This window comes from Neofelis nebulosa, chromosome 7 (genome assembly GCF_028018385.1).
Source record: "Neofelis nebulosa isolate mNeoNeb1 chromosome 7, mNeoNeb1.pri, whole genome shotgun sequence".
NCBI classification, from domain to species: Eukaryota; Metazoa; Chordata; class Mammalia; order Carnivora; family Felidae; genus Neofelis; species Neofelis nebulosa.
In genome coordinates, this window is record NC_080788.1 from 118818715 (window position 1) to 118844159 (window position 25445).

General features: G+C 51.4%; 1 protein-coding gene across 15 annotated transcripts in view; it reads left to right on the forward strand.

The window, feature by feature from the left end:
• Positions 1 to 25445, forward strand: part of RGS6 (regulator of G protein signaling 6) — a 606508-nt gene that overhangs the window by 561605 nt on the left and 19458 nt on the right. For 12 of the 15 annotated variants that reach the window (XM_058739537.1, XM_058739533.1, XM_058739538.1 and 9 more), the window contains 3 exons: positions 6692 to 6781; positions 10600 to 10653; positions 22652 to 22718. In XM_058739537.1, the coding sequence (XP_058595520.1) occupies positions 6692 to 6781; positions 10600 to 10653; positions 22652 to 22718 (211 nt within the window). The remainder of the gene's footprint in view (positions 1 to 6691; positions 6782 to 10599; positions 10654 to 22651; positions 22719 to 25445) is intronic. The other 3 variants (XM_058739545.1, XM_058739544.1, XM_058739546.1) reach the window with 2 other exon arrangements.

The window sequence follows — 25445 nt, forward strand, 5'->3', positions numbered from 1 at the left end:
TTCGTTGTCGATGCTTCATAGATTTCTTGCACCAAACCCCGTAACTTTGAAAAGGAAAAGGAAAACACTTGTCTAAGTTGATACCCGTGGTATTTGGGTACATGGAAGGCAATACACAAAGATGGCTTCAAAGCTACTCTTATGTAAAGAATAGGAATTGAACCGCATCAAATTACTGCACCTTTTGGTCAAATTGAACATGCTGATACAGATGATTTGCAGGGTGAAGACCAATGAGAATGTACTCTTACATTCTCTTATGATTTGACTGCTGCATTGCATAGAAACAAGCATCCTCTTGTTCTGCTCAGAAGGACAAAGAAACCCAAATGAGGGCTTCTCATTTAAGATCCATATGACTCTAGGATGGTCATCCAAAGCTGCCTCCGTGAGGACAAGCTACCACCTTTCACGCAAGTGGGTATCCATATTGCCACGTCATTCTTTCTGTTGTCTCTCCTATAACTGTTTAGCAGATACTGACTTAGGACCCACATCAAGACTTTACCACTGTGCAACCCTATCTTCTGTCCTCCTGCAGGACCAGTGTTTAAACAAGTGCTAATTTTCCCTAGGCCTCCTCTAACCATGCCTAGGATCTGAAGGCTTTTGGTTTAGGATATTCAAGAGTCTCTCGAAAGGGATCTGCTCAATGACTTGCTTTGCTACACATTTGCTGCTTATGGCTGCCCAAGGGCTCAGTCAGCCCCCAGAGCTTTATCAGAACAGGCCCTTCCTTCTGGTGTAGAAGGCAAGTGGAACACAGCCTGTGAGGTAAGAAACCCGAGCCAGTTGATCTGGGTGACCCAGCTGTTACCATCACTGGTGATGGAGGTAGTAAATGGTTCCCAAAGGGTGGTTCACCTACTACTAGGATGGCTCAGCTCAGGACTCGAGAGGAGACCCCTAACATTTCTGCTGGCCACACACTGAGGGCTTCTTTTGTCCCAGCCACGCAGCACTGACGCCCTGGAAACCCCAGCTGAAGGATGATGAAAAGCAACATGGTGCCAGGGAAGAGCATGAGCTTGGGGGGTCACAAAGTTCTGGGTTCAAATCCTAGCTCTGTACTTGGGCCAGTCACTTAACCTTTTAGAGTTTTGGTATCCTTATCTATAACGTAGGGCTATTTCAGTCTCAGCACTGATTCAAAGCAAACAATAGCAACTAAATAAAATAATGTAACTGGGCTCTGCCTCACCTTTCCTCCCACCCCAGGGATCTTGCAGTCTTTGGTCTCACCCCCGTGTCATCCCTAGCAAGGGCAGTCACAACACGAAGGCCAATTATTATTATTACTTTACATGTGCACAGTTTTTGTAGTGCTCTCACTGCTATTTGGGCATTTAATCACGTGATCGGCAGGGCGGGAGAGGGGCAGAGTCATGACCTGAATCTTAGTCTTTGGCTTCCACCACTGAACAACATCACATTCTGCCTCGCGGGCTCATTTCCTCTAACAGATTGCAACAGACCCAGCAGTTCCCAAAGTCTAGATGTTGTTCCGGGAAGCCTGGGTGTGAAGGGCAGAGATGAGGCACATGTATCTGCAAAAAGAAAAATAGGGCACTTGAAAATCACAAGAAGGGCTCTTGGCATCTGTGCAATGCTCCAGCTGAGTGGTTTCCCACTCCAGGAGGATGTTCGAAGGCTGGGAAATGAGGCCGTAGCTGGTTTAGGACCCCACAGCAACGAGGACATGAGGGTGCTCTCAAGTAATTCAGCTGCTTTAGCAGGCCTGGAACCCAAGGCTCCCGGCATTTGTCTGATTACCTTCCCCAGTGCTCGTGAGGGTCACTGTGCTTTGCCTAAAGTTAAAGGAGATTTCCAAATGAGGACTATCACAGCAAAACATTCTTTGAAGCCGGTGTGGTTTTGAGACAGCTTGCACCACTCGCTCCTCCCAGCTCCCACGTGTCTTGCACCCTACTGATCCCAGTTTTCTTGCTTCTGCCTTAGCATCCCAGATGAGCAGAGCTCTCCGTCCTGGGGCTGGGCCCAGAAAGGGAAATGAGGGGGGAGTGTCCCATCAAGGTGACATCCCGGTACTATAACCGTCAACCGCTCTGGGGGTGTGATGCCCAAACCCCACAGAGAACTGTGGGTAAGATGTCCAGTATGATTTAGGGCCCTAGAGCATCAGTGGCTCAGCCTATGGAGAACCACCCTCACCCTCCCTGGAGTAGGTGATACCCTTCCCTTGTGCGGGAAGGCAGATGTGGACCCTGGTTGTTCTGCTTGTTCATGGTCCACTCAGCTATCTCTTTTTGAGGAAAGGAAGGGGAAGGAAGAAGGAGAAGGAGGAGGAGGAGGAGGAAAACTAAGGAAGAGAGGAAAGAAATGACGAAGGAGGGAAGGGAAGAAAGGAGAGAGAAAAGATGGGAAGGAGGGAGGATGGGAAGGGAAGATAAGACAAGAAAAGGCAAAGAAGAAATGGGAAGATCAAACTTATTTTTCTCTAGCCCCTGAGGAATTCTGTCAGTGGGGGCTCCCTGGTTCTGCCAGTAGCTCCCTTGCTCTTTGCAGATTCTGGATATACGTTTCCCTTAAGACTGGTTGTCTGCAAAGCAGGGGAAACAAACCAGAACCTCCCATAAATCAGGAGAGGTCACTGCCAAGAGCTTTGTACACTTGCTGTCCCTGGCAGTGATAAACTCATTGCATTTGGGAACTGGCCAAAGACCCTGAGTCCTATCTTAATTCTCATTCCCAGAAAAACCTCAGCTCTCCTTTCACCCACCCCCTGTTTACTGTCTTTGTGCTTCTTCAACAAAGCTGGCAAGGAGGAAGGAACAGAGTTCCATAAACTGGGCACATCAAAGGCACCATTTCTTGGCTTGGGGGAGCAGAGGAGTGTGGGGGAGAGTCATGGATCTCTGGACTGTGGGAAATAGAGGCCCAGGCCTGAAGCCTCCATGGGCCCTGCCGGGGACACGGGAGATCTGCACACATCATCAGATTGTCTCTCTCAGACCTGTGCCTTGCATCTGCTGTTGTTACTTTGGTGGTTGTTCCCTCACAGGGTAATTTGAGACTGTCCTACTGATGGCCAAGGGCTAGCGATGGCGTTGACAGATTAAGACCGCCTTATTGAACCCACCCCCAACAGGTCATGTCCTCACTCTCTACCTCTCCCCATACCATCCCCAGCTTGGCTCTGGCTCTGAAGTTGGCATGTGACATGGAGAAGATGAGAGCAGTGTCCACACTTCTCCTCTGACCCACATGGAGCCCCTGGAGAGTAGACCATCCCGGTCGGCCACTCCATCCTGCTTGCCCCTTCTTGCTCTGGTTGACCATCTCTGCATCGGAAAGACCAGATTCACCAACCCTCCATCCCCTCGGAACTGGGAGATACTTTTCTCTCTGTCCACTCACATCTTCCTACCTTGATGAGGATCTGTGGTTGTTTAGATGATGCTTCCCTCTCTCTGGCAGGGTAGGCCACCCATCCCATACGCAACATTCACAGCACCCTGTGCTTATGCTTCTTCTTCGTAGCTTGTAGCTCAAATACACCCCCAGATCTACAAAGGTGACTTATGGGAGTGGGCCCCACCGCAAGAAGGCAAGCAAAATTCACTAGTGGCTGGACCTGAGACTGCTTTGGGGGGAGTAGTCTATCCCCTTCGCGCATCAATCTTACCTAATAGAATCGAAGCTTCACGACAGCAGGGGCCTCATCTGTCTTGTGCAGGCTGTAACCTCAGTGCCTGACAGAGTGCCTACACCTAGTAGGTTCTCATTAAACACTTGCTGAATATTTCTGTGACTAAATGTTGGAGAATCCGCTTTATCCTGCTCTTTTTTAATTGACAGGTTCCTTCTTTTAATGGACCAGGCTTTTCCATCCCACAGTGAGGTTGGCGGAATTAGCTGGATCGGGGGAGAACTGTGTTGCCAAAGCCAGAAGGGCCAGACTAGGAGAGATTTCCTTACCTCTCTTGGGGCAGTGAAGGGGGGGTGGGGGTGGGGACTGTTTTGTGAGATATACCTGGGATTTATATTCCTCTGAGAAGTCAGAATAAGAAGCAAGGACCTGTTACCTTGGAGAGGGGTTTGGAGAGGGCCCAGGCATGAGTGACAGGTCTCTCCTGATGACTCAGGAGCCACCTGGCTCTGTCAGCCGGACAGAAGCGATGCCTGAGACAAGAAGGAGACAGTGAGTCATTTTTACTCTGGATTCACATTTGTACCTAAGATTTAAACGTTAGAACAATTTAAAGAGACTACATATGAAAACAAAGACCAAAGCAGTGCTTTGGCCTCAGCTCTGAGGCCATTAGAGATGACCCAAGATGTTCACACATGGGATTCCTTTGAACTGAGTGTGAGCCCCGCTCCCCTTCCATGCAGAGGGCACAAACTGACGTGACCATAAACCACAATACATATGGAGCCTGCAAACTTGCTCGGTGTTAAACTCAGACAAGCACTTCAGTGACCCTGGAAACAATGTAGATTCCACTAACACGGAACCCATATAATAAGAGATAAACACATATTGTTCCCACCTTCAAGGAATTTAAACTAGAGCGGACTGGATTTTTGTCTGAAATTTGCAAGCAGTGAAGAATGTTCTCACTAAGTGTATTAAACACCACACGTCTGGGTTATCAAAGTCGGTTCAAATCCAAGCCAATGTTGAGTTTTGCTTGGCTCCTTGCAGTGGGCCATCCCATCAGCTGGGTTGCACCCTGCTGTTGTAAACGTGGGGGCATTCCAGGAGGAATGAAGCAGGTGCCTGAACTGAAGATGAGATGGAAAAGGATCCATATGCGGCCAAGGAGTTTGTTGCTTTCTACTTTCACTTTCTTTTGAAGTGGGAAGGGAGAGGCTCCCAGCAAACCCTTGCCGTTGTCAAAGGTTCCTCTGGGGTGCAATAGAAGCCTAGCCAGGTATCTCTACAATGTGCTCCCCCCACCCCAGCTAAGGGGAGACCTCTCTTCCTCTACCCTCCCCTGGAGGGCAAGTACCCAAGGAAGAGGTCCCTAATGACCAATCCAGCCTCTCAACTGAGCACTGTCTCCTCACTGACCAGCTTTTCATTCCCTCAAGTGCTGGGGTCCTTGTCCAGCTTCACGGGATGAACAGTGAGTGAACATAAGGGAAGATGCGTCCTCTGCCAAGCCAGCCTCTGCCGGCAATCCCACCATCCCTAGTTAAAGCCCGCTGTCCCTCTTAATAGGTCCTTTCTTGCGACAGCCAGGCTCTCCTGCTGAGGCACTTTCCATCACAACTGATAAGTAACGCTTTTTCAATCAACAAACTCCCTCTTTTAAGGAACCAGGCTTTTCCTGCCCTTGTTGAGGACAGATCTATTAGGAAGGGCCCACAAACTATAGGGATTAGCTGGAAGTCAAGGGTGAAATTCATCACCAAGACCAGAATGCAAATGCCTCGAGGAGCCCAGGAGAAGAGAGAATACTACGCCACAGCATCTGCCCCTCCTGGATAGAAGCCCTAGGCCCGCTGCACTTGCTCACGTGCTCCGTAAATGGTTGCCAAGGGCACCCTTTCAGGATGGGATGGTGACCCTAACATGTCCAACTGACCTAATTGCATCATTGCCTATGTTTTTTTTTAATTAAGCCTTTTCTTCATTTTCTTAATGTTTATTTATTTTTGAGAGATAGATAGAGTGTGAGTGGGAGAGGGACAGAGAGGGAGGGAGACACAGAATCCGAAGCAGGCTCCAGGCCCTGAGCTGTCAGCACAGAACCCGTCGTGGGGCTCCAACCCACGAACTGTGAGATCATGACGTGAGCCGAAGTCAGACGCTTAACTGACTGAGCCACCCAGGGGCCCTTTTAATTAAGCTTTTTATTTTGAGATACTGCTAGATTCACATGCAGTCATAAGACATAATACAGAGATGTACCATTTATCCAGCTTCCCGTAATGGTAACATCTGCAAAACTATAGTATGATTTCATAACCATGATATTGACATTGCTACATCCACTGAGTATCAGATTTCCCAATTTTACTTGTACGCATGTGCATCTGTGTGTGTGTGTGTGTGTGTGTGTGTTTAGTTCTGTACAGCTCCATCACGTGTGTAGGACAGAGAGGCATTTCATCACTGCAGAATCTTTCATTTTGTCTTTTTTTATGTTTTTTTAATTTAATTTTAATTTTTTTTATAATTTATTGTCAAATCGGTTTCCATACAACACTAACCTCCCCTCCCATCCCCCTCCCGTCCTTAACCCCTGGCAAGCACTCATCTGTTGTCTGTTTCTATAATTTGTCATTTCAAGAACGTTATATAAATGGAATTGTACAGTATGTAACCTTCTGGGGATTCCCTTGAGATTTCGCTCATCATAATTCCCTTGAGATTCATCCAAGTGGCTGGGTGTATCAGTACTCGGTCCTTCTCATTGCTGTGCCTATGGTTTTAATCATTAAGCAATATTGCATCTCAACATGGCACCAAGGCCCAATTACAAAGACTTTGGGACGTGACCCTTGAGGATGTTTCATGCTAAGAGAGAAAATACATTTTGTTTGGTGTTTCTGGGTGGGGCAAAACAAAACAAACATTGCAAGTGTTTCTAGATACACGGAAGAATGCCTGTGTGTTTCTTTCCCAAACCAGTGGCCAGTTGGGTTGTGATTCCCCTTAGCCAGTTGGGTTGTGGCTGATAGTTCTTTCTTGCGTCTTCCCACTTCTTCCCCCTCCCAGGAACACATCTACAAGTTGATGAAGAGTGACAGCTATGCCCGCTTCCTCCGGTCAAATGCCTACCAGGACTTGCTGCTGGCCAAGAAGAAGGTATCATTGGGAAGGGCAGGCCCGCCTTTCTTAGCACTGTTGACCCTTGCCTGCTGCTTGCTGCTGGCGTGAAATGAGATTATCATCCCTTGGGTTTTATTTATTTTCTCTTTTCTTCTTTCCCTTCTCTATCTGCTCCCTCTCTAAGGGAAGACAGAACTGTCACCACCCCAGCACCGCACCCCCCCCCCAGCCACCGCCAAGGTCCACAGTGTGGCTTCCTGTCTCCATGTTCCCATTACCTTGGTCTGCAAGTGTTCTGCCCACAGCAGGGAGCATAACCAAATACTGAGTCCACAGTGGCTTGGCACAAGGATTCAGGGCTAGCAGTGACCCCAACGAGTCCCTTAGGAAACCAGAAAGAGACCCTCACTACAAAATCCAACCCCCTCACCACAGATTTTATCTCCCTGACCAACTCAGGGATGAAGATGAGGCAAGGATCGGGGCAGAACATCTGGGTAGAAAATCTTACACGTGCCGAGCCCCTCCTCCAGTTCCCAGTCTGGTCCCGGAAGTCATTCCTGGGATCATTCCCTCCCTGATACCCCTTTCCCCTCCCTCCCCGACCCCACAGCGTTTGCCTTTTCTTTTAGCCATAAAGTAGGTGCACCCCAGCTTCTTATTCCTCCTCCCCTTGGAATCAAGTCATGTTCCCTGCAGACCTTGACGTCTGGAGTTGGGGGCGGGGGGTGCCCGGGGACCCTCGGCACGTCAGTGGCGAGGGGCAACTGAAGCAGGAGGAACTCAGCTGGATTTGGGGAAGGAGGGAAGGGAGAGCAGGGAGGGGCATGGGGTCTGGGAAAGGGGAGGCAGGAGAGATGATGGCCCAGGATTCCAGTATCCCTGCGAACCCTCTGCACTTTGCCCCCTGTGCTCTGAGACCCACGTGTGGTTAAGTGTGGCTCTCCTTGCACTCAAATCCACACTTTCGTGCCACGCTAGCTATGTGCACCCCTCTTCTCCCCTCCCAGCCAGCCAGCCCCAGTCCCTAAGCATGTGGTTGTCCACCGCCACACTGTCTGTCAGGCCGCGTTCCCCCCAGCCACGCGGCCCTTCTTTCTGTGTACTGTCGACCTCATGTGCCAGGATCCTGTCTGCGTATCTGGTCAGTACCATTTAACTCCAGAGTCTAGAAGAGCATTTATATCCTGCTATCCTGCTGTTAGATAGCCCTGAGAAAATCCCTGATAGTCTGAGAAGGGAAAAAGGACTTCTGGAAAGCCCAGGTTGTCAGAAACCCAGCTTTATTGGTTGCCTGCACCCTGTCCATCAAATGTCACTACTGTGATGGAAAATGGAAAGCCTGGCCTCTTGCCAGCTCCCTTACAGGAGGATGTAGGTAGAGGGGGCTCTGATGGAGGGGAACATCAGATGCCCATTTTTTTCAAGAAAGGTTGTGGATACTTCTGGTATCTCCAGCCCAGACCTCATGGGAGATGGTCGAAGCAAACTTTCCCCTTTCTCGTGGCTCCAGACCCTGAACTGATCACAGTCTGGAGAAATTCTGAGGCTCTAGCAGTCCGGCCCCTCCGAGCCCGTCTACATACCCAGGAGAAGCCAGGAGCCACTCAGTCTCCTTGTGGCTTTGAACTCAAGGGGAGAGCACACCCCGGGCTCAGGGAGTGGAGCTGATACTCCTGTGCCTGCAAGTCCTCCCGATCCCGGAGGAGGTCACGTGAGGGAGGAACCCACGGCTTTCCTGTGAAACATTACGCATGAAACTCACTAGAATTACCCTCCCAGCCCCCAGATTATAGGATGTTCTTCGGCAGAAAAGCTCTTACCGATGCCAACACCCTTTCAATATCCAGGGGTCAGTTGTTGCCAAAAACAGTGACAAAACCTACTTTTTTTTCCCATTTCTCCCTGAGAGTCTCCAGGTGTGGACTGGATTTGTAACTCAGCATTTTCAGATAGGCCTAGAGTGCCTTGATTTCAGAGATGGGCTTTCCATGTGACATAAATGTCCAGATCATGAAGGTACGTGAGAGTCACAAGCTCCAGCTACGAGAGGGGACGTGGACGGGCCTCGCTTTTTCTGCTTTTCCATCTCGTGATGGAGTCTGGAGCCACAGCCTCCTGAGCCTTCATCCCTAGTTCACCCTCTGTCCTAATGATGTCAAAGATAAGGTTAGTCACTCTGGCAAACCAGGTTCTCAAGGGGCAGGTGAGCTGGGTTTTTAGGACTCCTCCGGGACAATTAAGCACCCGTGATGATTTTCCAGGGTAGCTCGGAGGGCTCATGCAAGGCAGGAACCCAAGTGAGTCAGGCTGACGGCGACCCTCTGTAAACACCAGCCCAGTAGCCAGAGGTCAGGAGTGGTAGGCACACCGTGCTAGCTGCAGGGCTCAGGAGCAGCCTGACCCAAGCCAAGTGTGTGCCACCTCGGGCCGCCCACCGATTGAAGCTGAGTCCTGCTGTCCCCAGAGCCGAGACTTGGTATGGTACCCTTCGGCTCCTTGTGTAAGGAGAAAGACCAGCCTGGCTCTACCGTGGGGTGGGGTGTCTGTGTGTGTGTGTGTGTGTGTGTGTGTGTGTGTGTGTGTGTTGTGTTTTCCTTCTGCAACATCCTGTCTTCCGGCAGCCAGCTGAGGGGACGGGGGCATGACTGCCAAAGAAGCCCTCTGACCTTGTCCACACAGACAGACAGCTGCCCTTTGCCTGCCCCTCTGCTTTCAGCACACTGGAGACCCACAGACACCCAGCTGCTTGTGCAGCTCTCCAGTTTCCATTATTTGCTGTGTGTGTGTGTGTGTGTGTGTGTGTGTGTCCATGTGAGTGATTGTACTCTCCAGATTTCCCAGCCTCGGGATCAGGACCCTGGAACAGGGCTCTGGGATAAACTAGCAAAGATTTGGGATGTAATTCTCTCCCAAAACCTCTCAGAAAAGCTAGAAACTTAGGGAGAGGGTCAGGTGCCCACCAAGGCCTCCTCTCCTTCTGTGGTAGTGAGTGACTAGGCTTGGGGGAGCATTCACGGGCTTTGTCTCTTCTGGTCCATGTCACGGGCTCCTTAGCTAAGAGTTCTCCACAGCAGTCCTTGAGCCTCCTGTAGCCTGCCCTGTGTAAAACTTAGAAGGGGTCACCTGCCTGCGTACCGAGAGAGCATTTTCTGTCCAAAACACTCCTTCTGAGGCCCAAGGCCCTTTGCCGAATAAAAGGGCATGCGTAGACACTCCTTGCTCTAAGAACACAGAATGAAAGTCAACAGGGGGCCACTAGGCAGTCACCAAAGTTAGCAAACTCTCTGGCTGCATCTGGGTGGGAAAATCCCAGAATCCCAACCCAGACTGTAGATGCAATTGACGACCTCACCTTGCCCATGGCCACTTCCTGATGTCTCATCAGCATCCCTGACAGACCACCCGGCCCTCAGAGCTAGTCTGTTCTGGGTCCCCACTTGGGGCCCTAGATGTCTGCCTGCAGGTTAAAGGACACACACCAGGGGCTCCTGCCCATGAGCACAGCCAGTGGAGCAGGCCGCTCCAAACTGCTGACCGTGGCCCCGTGCAAAGGCACAGGCGCTCCCACTGCGAGCCCTGCAGCGCGACAGATGGCCCCTAGAGAAGCAAACACCCCTCTCTCCTAACTGCTCCAAGAGGCAGCACCATTTCCGGCAGGCTTGTTTTCTGTCTCTCCCACTGACTCACCTACAGCGCTGGCCGCTTCTCTTTTCCCATTTTTTCGCCCTGTTTTGCTGTTGTTTTTGCTCATTAGCTGCCGCTGCTGCTATTTGGAAACCACGTGTAAGCTGAAGATTTTTTTTTTCTGTATTTTTCTCCCTACCTTTTTTTTTTTTTTTCTTCCCCTAAAGCCAGAAAGTGAGCAAGGTCGTAGAACCTCCTTAGAAAAGTTCACTCGCAGTGTGGTAAGTTCAGCTGGTTTTCTTCCCTCAACGTTTCTTCTGGGTTTTTTTTTTTTTTTTTTTTTTGTTTCTTCGGTTGTTATTGTTGTTGTCGTCATCGTCGTTTCCTTCGAGGCGGGAGGGAGTCCAGCGCTTTCCCCACTCAGTACACCCCTTTTCTTTTGCGAGCGTCTGCAGCTTCTCTTCTAGGGATGGGTTTGCAAGAGACCAAGCGGCTCCCTCTGCAGAAGGTGCACACACAACCGCCCTGCCTCGGGCCTTGCATTCGATATTCCGCTCAGGGCTTTGGGGAGGAGGGACCGTGCTGCCCTTGGGGCCGCTCGGCCTGTGCATCTTCTGCAGCAGCCCAGGGAGAAGGCCATCGAACTGTACCATGAACTAAATTGGCTCAGAGCCATAGCTCACCTGAAAAAAAAAAAAAATTCCAAATTTCCCTCTGTGAATGAACTCTGGCAATCACGCAGGTGCAGGTCGCGAGCTAATGTTGCTGTGTGGCGGCTTTTGCGTGTGCAGAAGGTGGCCGTGCTGCATGGGTTCTGGCGATGCAGTCTAGCTGGCGTGTGTATTAGTGGCCTCTGCATGAGTTCCGACATCCCTTACAGCCCCTGTCAGCCTCATCCGCGTAGCGTAACAGGGAGAGGAGGGCAGTAGCCACCGAGGGGTGGAGGAAAAAACAAGTCCCTGCCTGTGCTCCCAGGGGCAAGGCCTTGTCCTGATTCTGATAGAGGGAGTACAGGTGGGCTACAGGTTCACTCTTCTTGTAGGGAAGTGGCCTATTTCCCATGCACATCGAGATTCGAGGGTTATAGAGTGCAAGAGTGGCATATAGGAAACCCCATGGTAACAGGCGACAGTGCTGAACGAGTAAGTCTTCCCCATGGTGCATAGTGGAGGTTCTGTACTGTGGTCTGTAGAACAGCACAGACCCATCTCTCCTTTTCATGCCATTCTCTCCAAGATTCGAGTGTAGAGCTTACTGTACAGGAAGGACTCGTTCTCACGCATTCACTCGCTCATCAGAATGAGCTGCTGAGTTCACGGGGCCCAGCCTGCACTGTTAACATCAAGCCAGTGGGAACCAAAATGGCAGCCAGGGAACAGGAAGGCCATGCGTGGAACTGGCCACACTTCCCTTCCCAAAGGACAGAAACCCACTGATGCTGATTTGCCCTTTCCCCCACTCCCCTTTCTCTGTTGAGGAGGAGAGTCCTTGTAAACCTAACTATCGTGTGATTAGTATCTTTATTTCATCTTTTTAACATAAATTGTAAGAATTCTGGGCTGAAAGCAACCTCGTCAACTACCTGTCACAGCCAGATGCATTTTAACGGAATTTAAACATTATTTTGAATTTTCTAGATGTGATCATCACAATAAGTGTAGTAGGTGGCAATTAAAATATGGGTGCTCATCCCTTCTTTGGTCTTCTCTATGGGCTTTCCTCATGAGAAATCGGAACTTGCAGAATGCAAGGCCTACTGGTCCCCCGTGTGTCTTTGCGGCTGCTTTGCCACGGCTATGTGGCTTCACACACTAACAAGCTGCCACAGGCTGCCAGAGACAAAGCCTTCTGGAGCTTCTCCACCCCTGAGGCCCTGCGGAGAGTGGTGGGAACCTGTCCCTCCCTATTGGTTTTGACGACTGCATGCTGTGTGTAGACGATGTTTAAGAACTTTGTTGAAGAACCCAGAGTATACCGTGAGGCAAGCTGGACCACTGGATGCAAACGCAGGGCAACAGAACTCTCAGAGCCCCCTGGAAGCCCTTCAGGTTGACCTTGTAGGCCGAGGGTGGGAGAGAGGAAGGCTGGTACCCAGACAAGATGTTCAAACATCTCCAGGCTGCTTTTTATGAGACGTGGGTATCAGGAAAGGCCTGAATGATCTCAGTGAAACTCTGTGAAGAGCTTTTAATGATGCCTCTTCAACCCAGAAGTAGTGTTGGGTCAGTGGTCCTCCAAAGTCTGTTAACAAAGCATGTGGAATGAGAAAGCACCAGACATCTTCCCAGCGTCTCAAGTGTGCAGGGATGTTTTCAAGGCTGGCTGAAGGAGAAAAAAAATCTTCCAAGCTCCTGAGATTTTTCGCATCTATATAATAGGAGGGCCAAACTTCAAACAAAAAGTTTCTAGATTCCCTTTCATGAAGACTCTAATGGGTGGTGCATTCCAATCTCTTGGTTCCAGTGGCGGAAATGGATTTGCATGGATGCATCCGTGTTCCCTGTACTCCTGCGACAACACCACACACCCACAAGATATGGCTGTGTTGGAGGAAATGGCCTATGGCTGTAGAATAGTGGCAACCCTCAGAGTACATGGGGCTGGAACCCAAGAACTTGGTCTGAACAGCCCAGTGTTCCAATCAAATGGAATTAACCAACCAACCAATATGCCTTGCAATCTGATAGCCATTTTTCTGGATATAATATACATAAAATGCTAGATTTCTCTAAAAGAAGGTCTATATGAATATGTCATCTGCTGTATACTGCAAACTATAAAACTCGTTGAAAGATAGTTCAATAGCATTCTCACGGTGCTGGGAAATATGTATAAAAAGGCCCTCCGTGTCATGGGATTAATATGAAACATGAAAGAGTGAAGGTAGGCAGTTCATGGACCAAGGATATGAGGCCACCTGCCATTTAGGACTAATTGGTGGCAAGCAACGTTAATCCAGGTGGTTGGATAGTTCAGTCAGATAGTCTCCCATGGTCAATTTCCTTTCTTTTCTTGGTAAAAGAAGCTTTGGAGAAAGCAGATTGTTCCTTCCAAGTCTTAAGATGTATTATGACGTGGAGGGATTATCTGTTAAAGGCCAGACACGGCCCCTTTTACAGGAGATCCTGGGGAGTAGTTTAAAGTGGTTCATGGAAGCTGCTGGGGCCATACTAGTTTGGGTGCAGATACCTTGCAATCCCCAATAGAGGCAGTGCTGTGGGAGCTTCTCCTTCCAATGGAAATTCACTCGGAGTCACCCAGAACTTGAATATACAAAGCCAGTGTCTGGGGATATGCTGTGCCAAGCATCACGTAGTTGGGTTCACTGGAGCCACAGAGGCTTCACGAAGCTCTGCTTATTTGACGGGAAAGACCCAGGTTCAAGACCAAACATAGCTGAAAGTCTATGGCATGGTGCAACTAGCCCATGTTATACCTTTATTCAAAACAGACTCCTCTGATAGGCCCAAGCCCCACAGATGCCCAGCTGGACAAGCACAGCGCAGGCTGGAGTTCAGCCCCTACTCGACCTTCAGCTGCCCTTGTGTAGTGAATGACCCACACCGCTGTACATGGTGGGTCTGATCCAAGGAGCCCCAGCTGGAGAACTATAACACATGGCCGCCTCACAAGGGGGCGGCCCACACACGGATTCAGAGCCTGTCTCCCCTAGTCCTACGTACTGGGAAGCTCCCTTTCACAACGGCTGTAAAATATGCAGCAGGAAGCATCTGGCATCATCGTGGGCCGTCTCTCCATCACCTTCCCTCTCCTCCTCACAGTCCTTGGCGGGAGCCCCGGTGTTGCCGACTGGTGGAGCAGGGGCTTCTCTGTGGAGAGAGATGCCAGTGCCCGGCCTCCTGCCATTCTCCGCCGTCCTCCTGGTTTTGCTGTTGACAGACGACATGGAGGGTGGGAGGGTGGCCAGAGCCGAAAGTCCCGCTGTCCCTTTGCTCTCTCTTAGGCTCGCTCATCCCCTCAGGCCCTACCGCTAGGCTGACTCTGACACACAGGCCCTGGGATGCATAGGAGGAGGGTGTGAAGCCTTCCGCCAAAGGCTCAGCAGCAGCAATCTGATTGTCCCTCTCTGGGTGGTGGTCGAAGCCACCTGGCGAGCACTCCAGCCTGGGGAGGGGAAGCTAGAGAAGGTCCTCTTCTTTCGTACTGTCCCATGGAAGAGGCCACAGGGGGGGTGATGCACTCGAGGCAGGGGAAATGGCTTTCACCTAAGCCGCAGCTCCCTCGGCTGTAGCCTCAGGCTCCAAAGCTGGGAAATGGGGTTGCAGGTGCCCGAGCAAGCACTGGAGGCCACAGAGGAGAGAGGAGTTGAGGACCAGGGGTCCACCCGCCTGAGACAACAGGGCCGTGGAGCTTTGTCAAGGTGCTCCTTGGAGTTGAAGCCACAGGCCCCGCAGCTGAGGGAGACTGGCATCTCCAAACAGGCGTTTCCCTCCCGCCTGCCTGCCAAGGAATGCGGCAGGAAAGTCAGAGACCCGGAAGCCCTGGGAGCCAGCTGTCACCCGCCCTCCCCCTCCTCTCCCTCCCTCTGCCTTTCCTCCCTCCCTGGCCAAAAGAAAAGCTAATGAGAGGGGAAAAGTCAGCAGCCCACCTCCGCTCCTTCACAGGCAGCTCTGCAGGAAGAACCCCCACCCAGCTCCAGGCCCGATCAGGAAGTGGAAGGCTGAGGCTCCTGGCAGGCGAGGCAGCCGGCAGACAACCAGGGTGCTCCAGGAACAGAGCGGGGGTCAGCTCCCTCCCCAGGAGGCTGTTCCCCCCACCCAATGCCTCCGCAGTGTATCATGGGAAACAGCCTCCCACTCTGGTGGAATGAGTTCTCAAGTACCTAGATTCAGCAGAGCCCCTCGAAGGGCTTCGACCTTAGTAAAAACAAACAAACAAACAAAAAAAAAAAAAAAAAAAAAACCCTTTTGGGCCTCCAGCAAAGGACTACTGGTTAAAAATCATTACATGGGGTTGGTTTGGATTGCAAACAGTCCTTGGGCCCCTTTGGGACCACTGGGTCAGACTGTTGCGCTCGCCTCTCCCACGCCAGTGCCCCGAGGCCCAGCTGTAGTGAAACCCCAGCCCGCCAAGACGTGGAGGGGGACTTGCATAGTGGCATTTGGGAAGGAAAGCGTAAAAACCTGCCCCTCTTGAGCAGTGAGGACTTCCGGGACCGGGTGGAACTCGTCAGCAGCCCCCATGCAGCGGCCCCTGCTCCTAGCTTCAGCATGCTAGCTGTGCAGCCTCAGGGAAGTGGTCAGCCCTCTCTGAGCCCTGGTTTCCTCCTACGTACAATAGCTTGGACTAAATAATCTCTACAGCCTGCTCCAGCTGGGAGTGCCCACAGGTCTGTGCTTCTTCCTAGGCTAGGATTCCTGAATTGTGCTCATCATCTCTCAGAATGAGCAAAGAGTCACCTTCCTGCTTGGAAAGTGGCTGCGAGCCTTGGAGACCGGGACAGAAACCATGGAGAGCATGGAGTTGGATCTGGACTTAAAAGCCCTGGACAAGGATGTGAGGATAAGGCACTAGCAGAACTAAGGGTGCCACCAGCTATCTAAGTCATAGGCCTGCTCCAGTCCCCAGGGCTCACTCACACAGTGTGACCCCTGGAGAGCAGGAAGGGAGGGGTCACCAGAAATAGGGTGGGCAACACATGCGGGTCACCCCTGCCAGCTCTGGAGTCCCTGCCCTTCTGGAAGGATGCCCAGCTGGGTGTGTGCGGGAGGTGGGGGGTGAGGTCAGCCGGGCAGGGGGTGTGCTCCCATGTGGGTGCTGCGACATCACCCCATGCACTGTGGAGCATGGGAAAGAAGGCAGTGTGGGCATCCGGGGACCTCAGCGTCATCCTGCTGCTCTCTGTCCTCTCTTAGAGGTGACCAAAAGGAGGTTCTGAGAGTCCAGGCTATACTGGTTATAGGCAGTGGTCATTAAGCCTCCTCCACCCCTCTCTCCGTCCTGCCTCCAAGTAAAGCTTCAGAAAGCGTATTTATTATTACAGTATTGTAGCTTGACATGCAAATATCAAAGTCCATTAGAAACTGTAAGACAACAACCGAATCAGCTTGGCTGCCGGGGTGCAGAAAAGGAAAAGGGCTAGAGGTGACTCCCTGTGGCAGGAGATGGGCTCGGGTCTTCTGAGACTCCGGGGAAGTAAGATTTTTATTCACCAAAAAGAGTCAGACATTGTCAGTTTGGAGAAACTGAGCCCTACACCCTGCCACCCGCTCGGAAGGAGGAACCCCCAGCTGTTGCAGCTGATGGTTCCACCTGTCAGCCCAAAGCAGCCCAAAACCCCTCCCCCACAGAGTGTCCCCTCGGAGAGAAAACCCAGCCGTGACTCAGCCTCCCCACGCATGGGGCACGTGCTCTGCAAAGCTTCTCCCACCTCCTCTCGCCAGCCCTCCCTCCCCACCACCCAGGCCCTCTTTTGCCTTCTCCAGACCCCAGTGCGCCGAGCAGTCAAGTGAAAATCAAACTCCTCTGAGGCAGAAAGGCACAGCTGTGTGTTTACAGCCACTGATTCAGATCCAAATCGCATACCCTGCCAGTCTCCCGCAAGGCAGGCTGGGGGCAAACTGTGTCTGCGTGTGCCAGGCGGGAATCTATTTCGGGAAGTGACCTGCAGCCCTTTGCCATAGCAGAGCCTTCCTCTCAACCCCCACTCAGGAAAGACGTCCTTCTAGAAGGAGCTCTCACTTTAAAAGTAGCTGATGCGGTTGTGGGATTTCAGCCTGTTCCTTGTCACTTACACAGTCAGACTTTTGGCACCTGCCCCCCGGCAGCCACATGGGAACAGCCGTGGGCTCCCATCTGTCCAGTGAGAAGGCAGGGGGTGAAGGCGACCACAGTGGGATGATCAGTGGGGAGGGAAGACCACTCAGCGGGACAGGACACCCACTTCTTCAAAGGGTGGAATCCACCTCTGTCCTGCCAGGGGGCCAAGGGGGGCAAAGAGAGAAACCCCCAGGTGTTGGGCTTTGGAATAGCAGGAACCTAGAGAGGGGACAAAGCTGTCAAGGTCAGGGGGAAGAGACCCAAGGGTGTCTGTGTCCAGGCTGGAACAGTAGACATCAGAGAGCTCTAGGTCTAAGGACCTTGAAGGCAAAGAAGTAAGACCGCCACAGCGTTCCCCCAAAATGAGCTCCTCTGTCTCCCCTTTTGTACAGCAAGCGGCAAGTGAGTCCCCTTGGTTCAAGTCAAGTTTGGGAATCTCAGCATTGCGGAAGGAGGGCAAGATAGAAACCCTAGGAGCACAGGGTGCGGGATGTAAAACTTTACACAGGAACACTCTGAAATGTTGCTATGAAGCAGAAAGCTAAGTGGGACACCGCATGGGGGGCTGAGGAGAGCTCAGAGCAGGGGAATTTTCACTTTGGCCATGGCACCTGAAGGCCAGTGAGAGAAGGAGCCTTCGGTGGCTCCCCCACAGACGGGAAGGCGAGGCAGGGTTGGGAGTGTGTGACCACCCCAGCAGCGGCAGGACCCAGCTGGTAGTGATCCGTGCACTCTTCCTAATCACGGCCAAATCCCTTCGACCTGAGCACCACAGCCCCCCCAACAGAAATGGTTCTCACTGGCGTAATATTCAGCAGGAACTTTCCACATTGCCCTTGTCAGCCGGGCTGGTTGCGGAAGGATGATTATCGTAACTACACCCCCTGCTCCAGAGAGTATCTATTCGTGACCTGCTGGTAATGCAGTAAGGTTGAAAACAATATCCATTCCTGCCCTTCCCCCCCCCCTCCACCTGCACTCTCTCTGTGTTTGCCCATAATTAGGTAAAGCAAGTACATTCGTGGCATTTTAATGGCTGGTAAGAGGGTGAGTTCTATAGATCTGTGTCAACCGGAAAGGCAGTTTCTGGTTGTAGGCCACATGGCCCTGTCCTATCAACATCCTTTTTGATGACTCAGATGAAGAGAAAAACACGTCAGTCATGTTCAGAGATCCCAGCCTACGAGGTGTTGTTCATTTGGTAGGTAATGGAATTACCTTCAAAAAGTATCTCCTTCAGGTGGGATGATGGGTCAAAAACAATTGAACCAGATAAAATTTAGGTTAAAAATCATTCTGTCTCATAACTACAGAATGACATTTGTAGACTTTGCTGTAATTCAAGTTAAAAAAAAAAAATCTGGGGTTGTAGTTAGCTATAAGCTTAATATAAGCAAAAGCAAGACACGATTGCCTTTTTTAAAAGAAAAGCTACTTTAGGCTGTAATAACAAAAGTGAAAGGACTAAAAAAAGTGTCTCACTGATTTTCATGTTGCTCTAGACTGTATTGAGTCTTGGTTCTAAGCCCCCACATTTTATCAGGAACTTGAACAATCTTGAGAAAATTCGGTAGAGAATAACTGGGGAAGGTATGTCAGGTAGGATAAAGAGGTCTAGTCCCTCAGGAGACTAGATAACCATCGCGAGATGTATTTGTGTTTGCCTCCCGCAGTAAGCAGACCTTTCTGGGTAGTTCCAGACAAAGCTAGAACAAACAGGTAGAAGATACAGGGAGGGCCAGTCTACTGGAGACTAACAGTAGCAACTTCCCAACAACGGGACACATCCCCTGGAGGATCACTGAGCTCCCTGGAAACGCTCAGAAGCTGAACGGCCCAGGGTATTGTAGAGTAGGCTTCTGCACTGGATTCTCTCGTCTCTTGTAGCTGGAATCCTCTGATGCATTAGACATTTGTTAAATGGATCCTACTGCCATTTTATTCTATGGGTTATAAATGAGCCTTAGAAAAGGAGAGGGGATCCTATGAAGGGAGTTGGCTGAGATTGGGAGAGAGGGACGTAAGAGTCAGGTTAGCCTCTGCCTTGGGGGAGAAGAAGCCAGATGATGACACAGGCGAAGCAGGGGAAACTGTCAAGTAGCGGAATTACTGCCCTTCACGTGTCATCCTTGCCTTTTGTTGTTGTTGGTTTTTTCTTTTTTTCTTTTTTTTTTTAAGCCAATTGCTGCTGCTGCAGCTGAGCTCTGGCAACAGGGCTCTCTCCCCCCAGTGCCTGAAAGGAGGTCAGCGAGCAGAGGACACAGGCGCCCGCTGGCACAGGGCAGCTGAGCGGCTGTAGTGCCATCAGGCTGAGCGCAGCCGGAGTGGGCATGTGCGTGGGGCACCCTGGCTCTGAATCTGAGAAAGCTTGGCCTGTCATCATTGCCATCCAGGAAGGGTGGGTTTTTGAAAGCAGGAAAGAAGAGGATGCCAGTTGCCCCTTCCCACAATGCCACTTACAGACTCCAGGTGGGCGGCTGGCACCAGTTCCATCTCCGCCTGGCCAGGAGCAGAACATGCCCCCCAGAGGCCTTAGACCGAGGAGAAACTGCCCTCCGGAGGCCCCCTCCTCCTGGGCTCTGCCTCGAGGACTCATCTTCAGCCCAACTCAGGGGAGGGAAGGGCTCTCGTGTCACATTCCTCCCAGATGTCCCGAAGACCAGCACGATTGTGGATGACACTCCCTCTTCTCTCGGGCTTCACCGGGGCTGCTTCCAACTCATCATGGGATTGTATAATTATGGTGATTACAGCTTATGGCTTTTTTCCTCTCCTCATCTCTTGCTTTCAAATTCTTCGAGGCCTCTCATTAAACATGGCGATCCCCGTAAACTCAGCAAAGTTTTAATAAGACATTTTTTTTTTAAGCTAAAGAAAACCCAGTTACAGTTGATTGGTACTGTGCTCCCTCCGACAGACCTTTAAAACTCTAGCAGGCACCATCAGTGCCTGGCTATAAGGGGTGGGGAGGGAAAGGTATGGGGTTCCAGAAGGCATCCATGCTTTTTCACAGGGTTGGAGAACGTTTCCATGCCATGATCCTGGCCTTTCTCGTTTGCACCAAGAACAGGGTACATCTGAACCCCCACGCCTAATGGGAAAAGACAGACCATCAGGCATGGATAGAGGACCTGGCCTTTACATCACAACAGATTAAGTTGGAAAGTAGAGGATAGAGCAGCCGATATAAAACTCAATCCAACCTATAGCGAAAGTAGAAGGGAAATTCTGGTGGATTTTCTGTCCTGGATGATACTAGAAGATTCCAGAGCATCCATTATTCTAAATATGTAAAAAGAGTCCACCATTAGCGTGTGTTGAGTGATCGCATCCCAGCGATCACGTACTTGATGGAGGTTTCCTTGGTAATGACACAGCTCCAAAGCCTGTCATTTGCTAGGTCTCAATGATAGTTTTTCTTAAATTGTTTCTAGACCTGTAGGATGTAATGGGAAGGATCACCAAGAAGGAGTGGTGGGGAGGTGGCCGCTGGGGTCCCCCCCCTGCCCTTCAGCATCTTTGCTCAGCTTTAGTGTCAGGGTCCTCTTCCTATCCACACTCCCCAGGACTGCGTGAATAACTAAATGCACAGTGAGGTGCACCTTGCCCCCGTGGGGACTGCACTCTGGGAGGCTCCTCATGGCTCACTGCCAGGAGCTGTCCAGACTGCTCCCCACCCACCGGTAGCCAGGTCGTCACATCTGGGGCATGCCTGAGCAGCACCAACCACCTAGGGTCAAATGTTGTTGGAACTTGGCAGTGACATTTCCCCCAGCTACCTTCTCATCCCCTATTGAAGACGACCTGCTCGTTTGGCCCCGAGAACAAGGTCCCTTCGGTGCCCAGCAGAATGCACAAAAGTGGACTGGGTTCGAGATGGACAGCCTTGGCTGGATCCTGTCGGTCCACCTGATGTTGGCATAAGACCCCAGGGAAGCTCCTTGCTTGCCCGATGGGTTTAACACAGCCGTACCCACCGTACAGGGTGGATGCTGGCACTAAATGAAGGCATAATGGTAGTCGATGCCATTTCTTGGGGGCTCGCATACTGTGGGCGTCCACACCATGCTGAGCTTGGTCAGCGAGGGACTTTGGTTCTACTCCAGCTCTACCAATTAGCAGCTTCTCTAAGCCTTGGTTTCCTCATCTGTAAAAGGGAGACAAAAAGAAACGATTAAGTGGGGGGAAAATACACTTAGCAGAGTGCTTAGCCGAGTGCAGTATACGTGCTCAAGTAGAACCGTTTGTATTATTTTCATTATTATGTTGTTGTTTGTCCCCCCCCCCACCCCCCGCCGCCGCATGCTGAGCTCTTATTACCTTACTTAATTTCCAACAATATTCTCCAAGGTAGGTATCATTATGTTCATTTGCAGTCGGGGACAGGTATGTGTGTATCTCATATATGACAGTGTGTCCAAAGCACATCTAGTTATTACAGTGACCAGCTCATTAGAATGACTCGATATGGTAGCTATTACTACCGGCTTATTTTTAAAGTCCAGAGCCAATGTTTTCCCTGGGAATGGAGGGACCAAGGCGACTGACAGGTCAGCTTCTGCCCGGCGGGCTCCTAAGCACCTCCCTGGAGGCTGTGGGAGCTGTATGGTGCTGGGGGTAGGGACAGCCACCTGGAAAACATCGCATACGTTGTCAGGATCTGGCATGTGTACCCCTCTACTGAGGTGCACAAGTCTGAGACACCTTCTGCTTCCAGCCACAGGTGAGGAGTAGTTCTCCCCATGAGCAGAGCGTGAAATCCAGCCCCCCCCCACACCCCCCGCCCACATGTAGCGCTCCCCAAGAAGGAAGCCTCATTCCCAGAAACCCTCACCTCTCTGCTGTCTGCCTGCCTGGAGCCGCCCTGAGCAGTATGACCTCCCCAAGTCTGGTTGCTCCCCCTGCCGGATAAACCAAAGCTTGTATTTTGTGGCCACATACTACAGAGTGGGGTTGTGGGAGGAGTCAGAAACAAGTGTCAGGGGATGCTTTGAAATCCCTCCTCAACTAGACCCCCGGGGTCCACGCTTCTGCTTGTAGGACTGGCAGAAACAGAAGCAGAGGGGCCATTTCCACTGACACACATGGCTTTTTCCTGGGGAGAATTCAGGTTTTATATATGTATCTGAAGGTAAATGCCTCAAGTTTGCAGTGCTTGTCCAAGATTGGCCTCTTCAGAGCCTCGTACAAAGCTCTGCAGCCGATCACATGGTTGCTTGACATGCTTGTGTACGTGCCTGTGGTGTGAACATGCACGTGAACGTGGGCACAGCTGTCCACACAGGTGCACGCGCTGCCTGCCTGACCCGCGCCTCTGTGTTCAGCGTATGGTGCGCAAGTAACATACGCTGCAGACTCGCATGTGCCTTGGCGCGTGGATCGCATGCTCCCGCAGCTGTGTGCATGTCTGGGCAGGGGCACCCCTAAAGCCACAGGTGTTCATGGTTTCAGCTGGATAAGTTATTCTTCACTTCCCTTCCTAAAAACACAATTGCCTAGTGCTGCTGGCGCAGAGTCAGAATGGCCGCTGCACTTCACCCCCGAGGTGGCTTCCTTCCAGCAGTGGGTGAGTGATCCCGGCGTCCGCACTCTCTAACTTTTTGGGGGATCCTTCTGCACAGAAGGTGCTCCAAAATCCAGAAGAGATGATCTGTTTGTCTGTGGCCTTGTCTCTGCCTATCACTCTTGTTCCCACACCCTCGTCCCAGGAACAGTCAGCAGCGCCTAGTTTTTGGTGTCCCCACGTTTCTGCCCCCTTTTTTTTTTGCACCCATGGTTTTTTTCTTCCTAAGAGACCAGGAGCCAGGGGTCCAGAAATGATGCGAAGAGAAGTCCCTTGTCTCAGAGGTGATGTGCAGATAATGTCTTTAGGTACTGACCCTGTAACGCGCTTCCCCTGGACCCCTAGCAGAACAGGACAGAAACGCTCACTACCTTTGAAGATGCTTTGAAATCAAACAGCAGCATCCTTAGGCTTCATCTCCTGGTTACAGCTTCCGTAATCCTTCCTCTGTGGCCCAGGGCCAAGTCTTGCGGAAACATGGAAAATCTAACATGTCTACCTACTAGACCATCAGGGGAGAAGGCAGGGCAACCACCTGTCCTCTGTCCCACGGGCACCAATAGCATCGTGACAACCTGTAAAAAGGGTCTGTAGGGAAGGAAGAAGGTTCTCAGTGGGTGGGACTTTCAGTGACCCAAGTTTCTATCTAGAGATCCCTTGAAAATGCCGCTTGGCCCATTCCCTGCTGCACTTTTTCAGGTTAGAAATACATGTGTGGTGAATACCCACTGAAGCGCATTTCTGGTGGAAGAGAGGAATGAGAACTAAGGCTGCCTTGGCATTTGTGTCCAAATGGACGTGGACATTTATGGGAAGATTGCACTTTGGGCCCGGTGGGGGGTAGGGGGAGCAGTCCTCACGTTGACAACCTGTGCCTTCTAGGCTCTGCTTTGGCAGCTGGCTGAACCAAGGACCCCAGCCTATGGATGAGTTTTGGGTGAACATGTTTGTAGGAGGTGAGAGGTGCCCTTGGGGGGTGGAGTTAGAGTCCCCGTGGTTCTGCAGGAAGAGTCCCACACTGCCAAGCAAATGATTCCTCCTGCTGTCTCTTCCATGAAACTTCAGTGGCTCTCTCCCCTAGAGCCATGGTCAAGGGTCACTTGAACGTCCGACTTGGAAAAAACATCAAGTTCCTGCCCAATAGCAACACAGCCATGTCCCTGTTTCCTTGAGTCTTTTGAGCTTTGCCTAACTTGGAGCGAACCAGAGCTAAGATCCCAAAGTACATTTGGGGAGGAGGTGGACGAACCGGGGAAGAGGAGGGCATCGCAGGGGCTGCAGGAAGGCATACTGCCAAGGGACTTGCAAGCGGAATGCCCACCTCCACTCCACTCGAGAATCCACCGAGATCTTCCCTGCACGTGGAGTATAGAAAGAGCGCCAGAGTTAGTCAGAACCGGAGGGAGGAGAGCTAAGAGGTCCGATATGAAAAGAGGGACATTTCCCCTGCACAGGAAGAGCATGGGGCAAGTGGAAATGCACAGCCTGGAAAGGAAGCTGGGGAATCTGGGCATCGTGCCACCAGAGTAGGGCACAGATGCTATCCCCTTGTCACTCCTGGCATGCCTGCCTAGTTCCAGATTTGTCCCTGCACAGCTGGGGGACCATGCGGGAAGGTCTCCACCACCCACCAAAATTAACAGGCAGAGGCTAACCCTTGCAAAGAGTCCCTTAAGTGATGAGCATGATGGGAGGCCAGAGTCAGAGGGCCAGGAACACCACCCACAGAGGGCTTCCCCAGCCTGGCTGGGACACCCTGATTTAGGGACTGGGTTCTAATTGGCATTGGTTCTAATTGGAGTAAGGCACCTCTGCCTGCCCCTCCTGAGAAAGGTAAACACCACACCTGCTTCTCTCTTCCCTGGGACAGGTGCTATGGAGGCCCCAGAAGCATCGACACCAATAAGAGCACAAACAGAAATAGTGGCTTCACCCGGCCTGTCCCGCAGGCGCACTCTAAAGCCATGTGCACCAGGCAGTGGTGATAAGTGCCCCAGCTCAGTGCACTAGCCAGTCTCACTTTGCCAAGCTTGCCAGCCAGAAGGTGGCGTCTTCTTTCTCAGGAGTCCCAGATGTGATGAGGGGAAGAACCTCAGGCAGAACAGAAATGCTTGAGATGGGTCTCAAGCACCTCCAGGAGTGGAAGCTTCTTCCTCAGTGAGGTTGAGGAAATCTCCCTGGGGTGCCCAAAGAGATTGCCTAACGTGGGTGGGCATGGAGGAGCCAGCCGTTCGTCTCTGAGCCTTTCCATCTGCCTCCTTCCTTGAGAGGGATGGCTACATCGCAAGTAGAAAGTGTATGGCTCATGAAGGCCACCCCACTTAGCTCTACCACTGACTAGCCGATGCCCTCAGGCAAGGAACTCAAGCTCTGTTTGAGCCTGTTTCTTCATCGATGCCGAGATGATATATCCTAAGACTTTAACCTAAGACGTCCTAAGACTTTAGAGTAATGCATAACTGGCCAGGATGGTGTGGACATTAGCACAAGTGTCTATAAACTGCCTAGTGTGTTTGGCACACAATCGTTGTTCAATGTGCAGTCCACTGGTGGCTGTTAGTCACTGTCCTCGGCAGCTAACCTGTACCCCCGGGAATGGGGTCACCATCGAGGTCCGGGCTAGTTGAAGAGGAAGGCACTTAGGAAGAGAAGGTACCTGGGATATTGATGCCACTCCATAGGGCAGGAATTAGAAATTCAAAGAGAATGCCCCTGGGAGATCGGGGAATA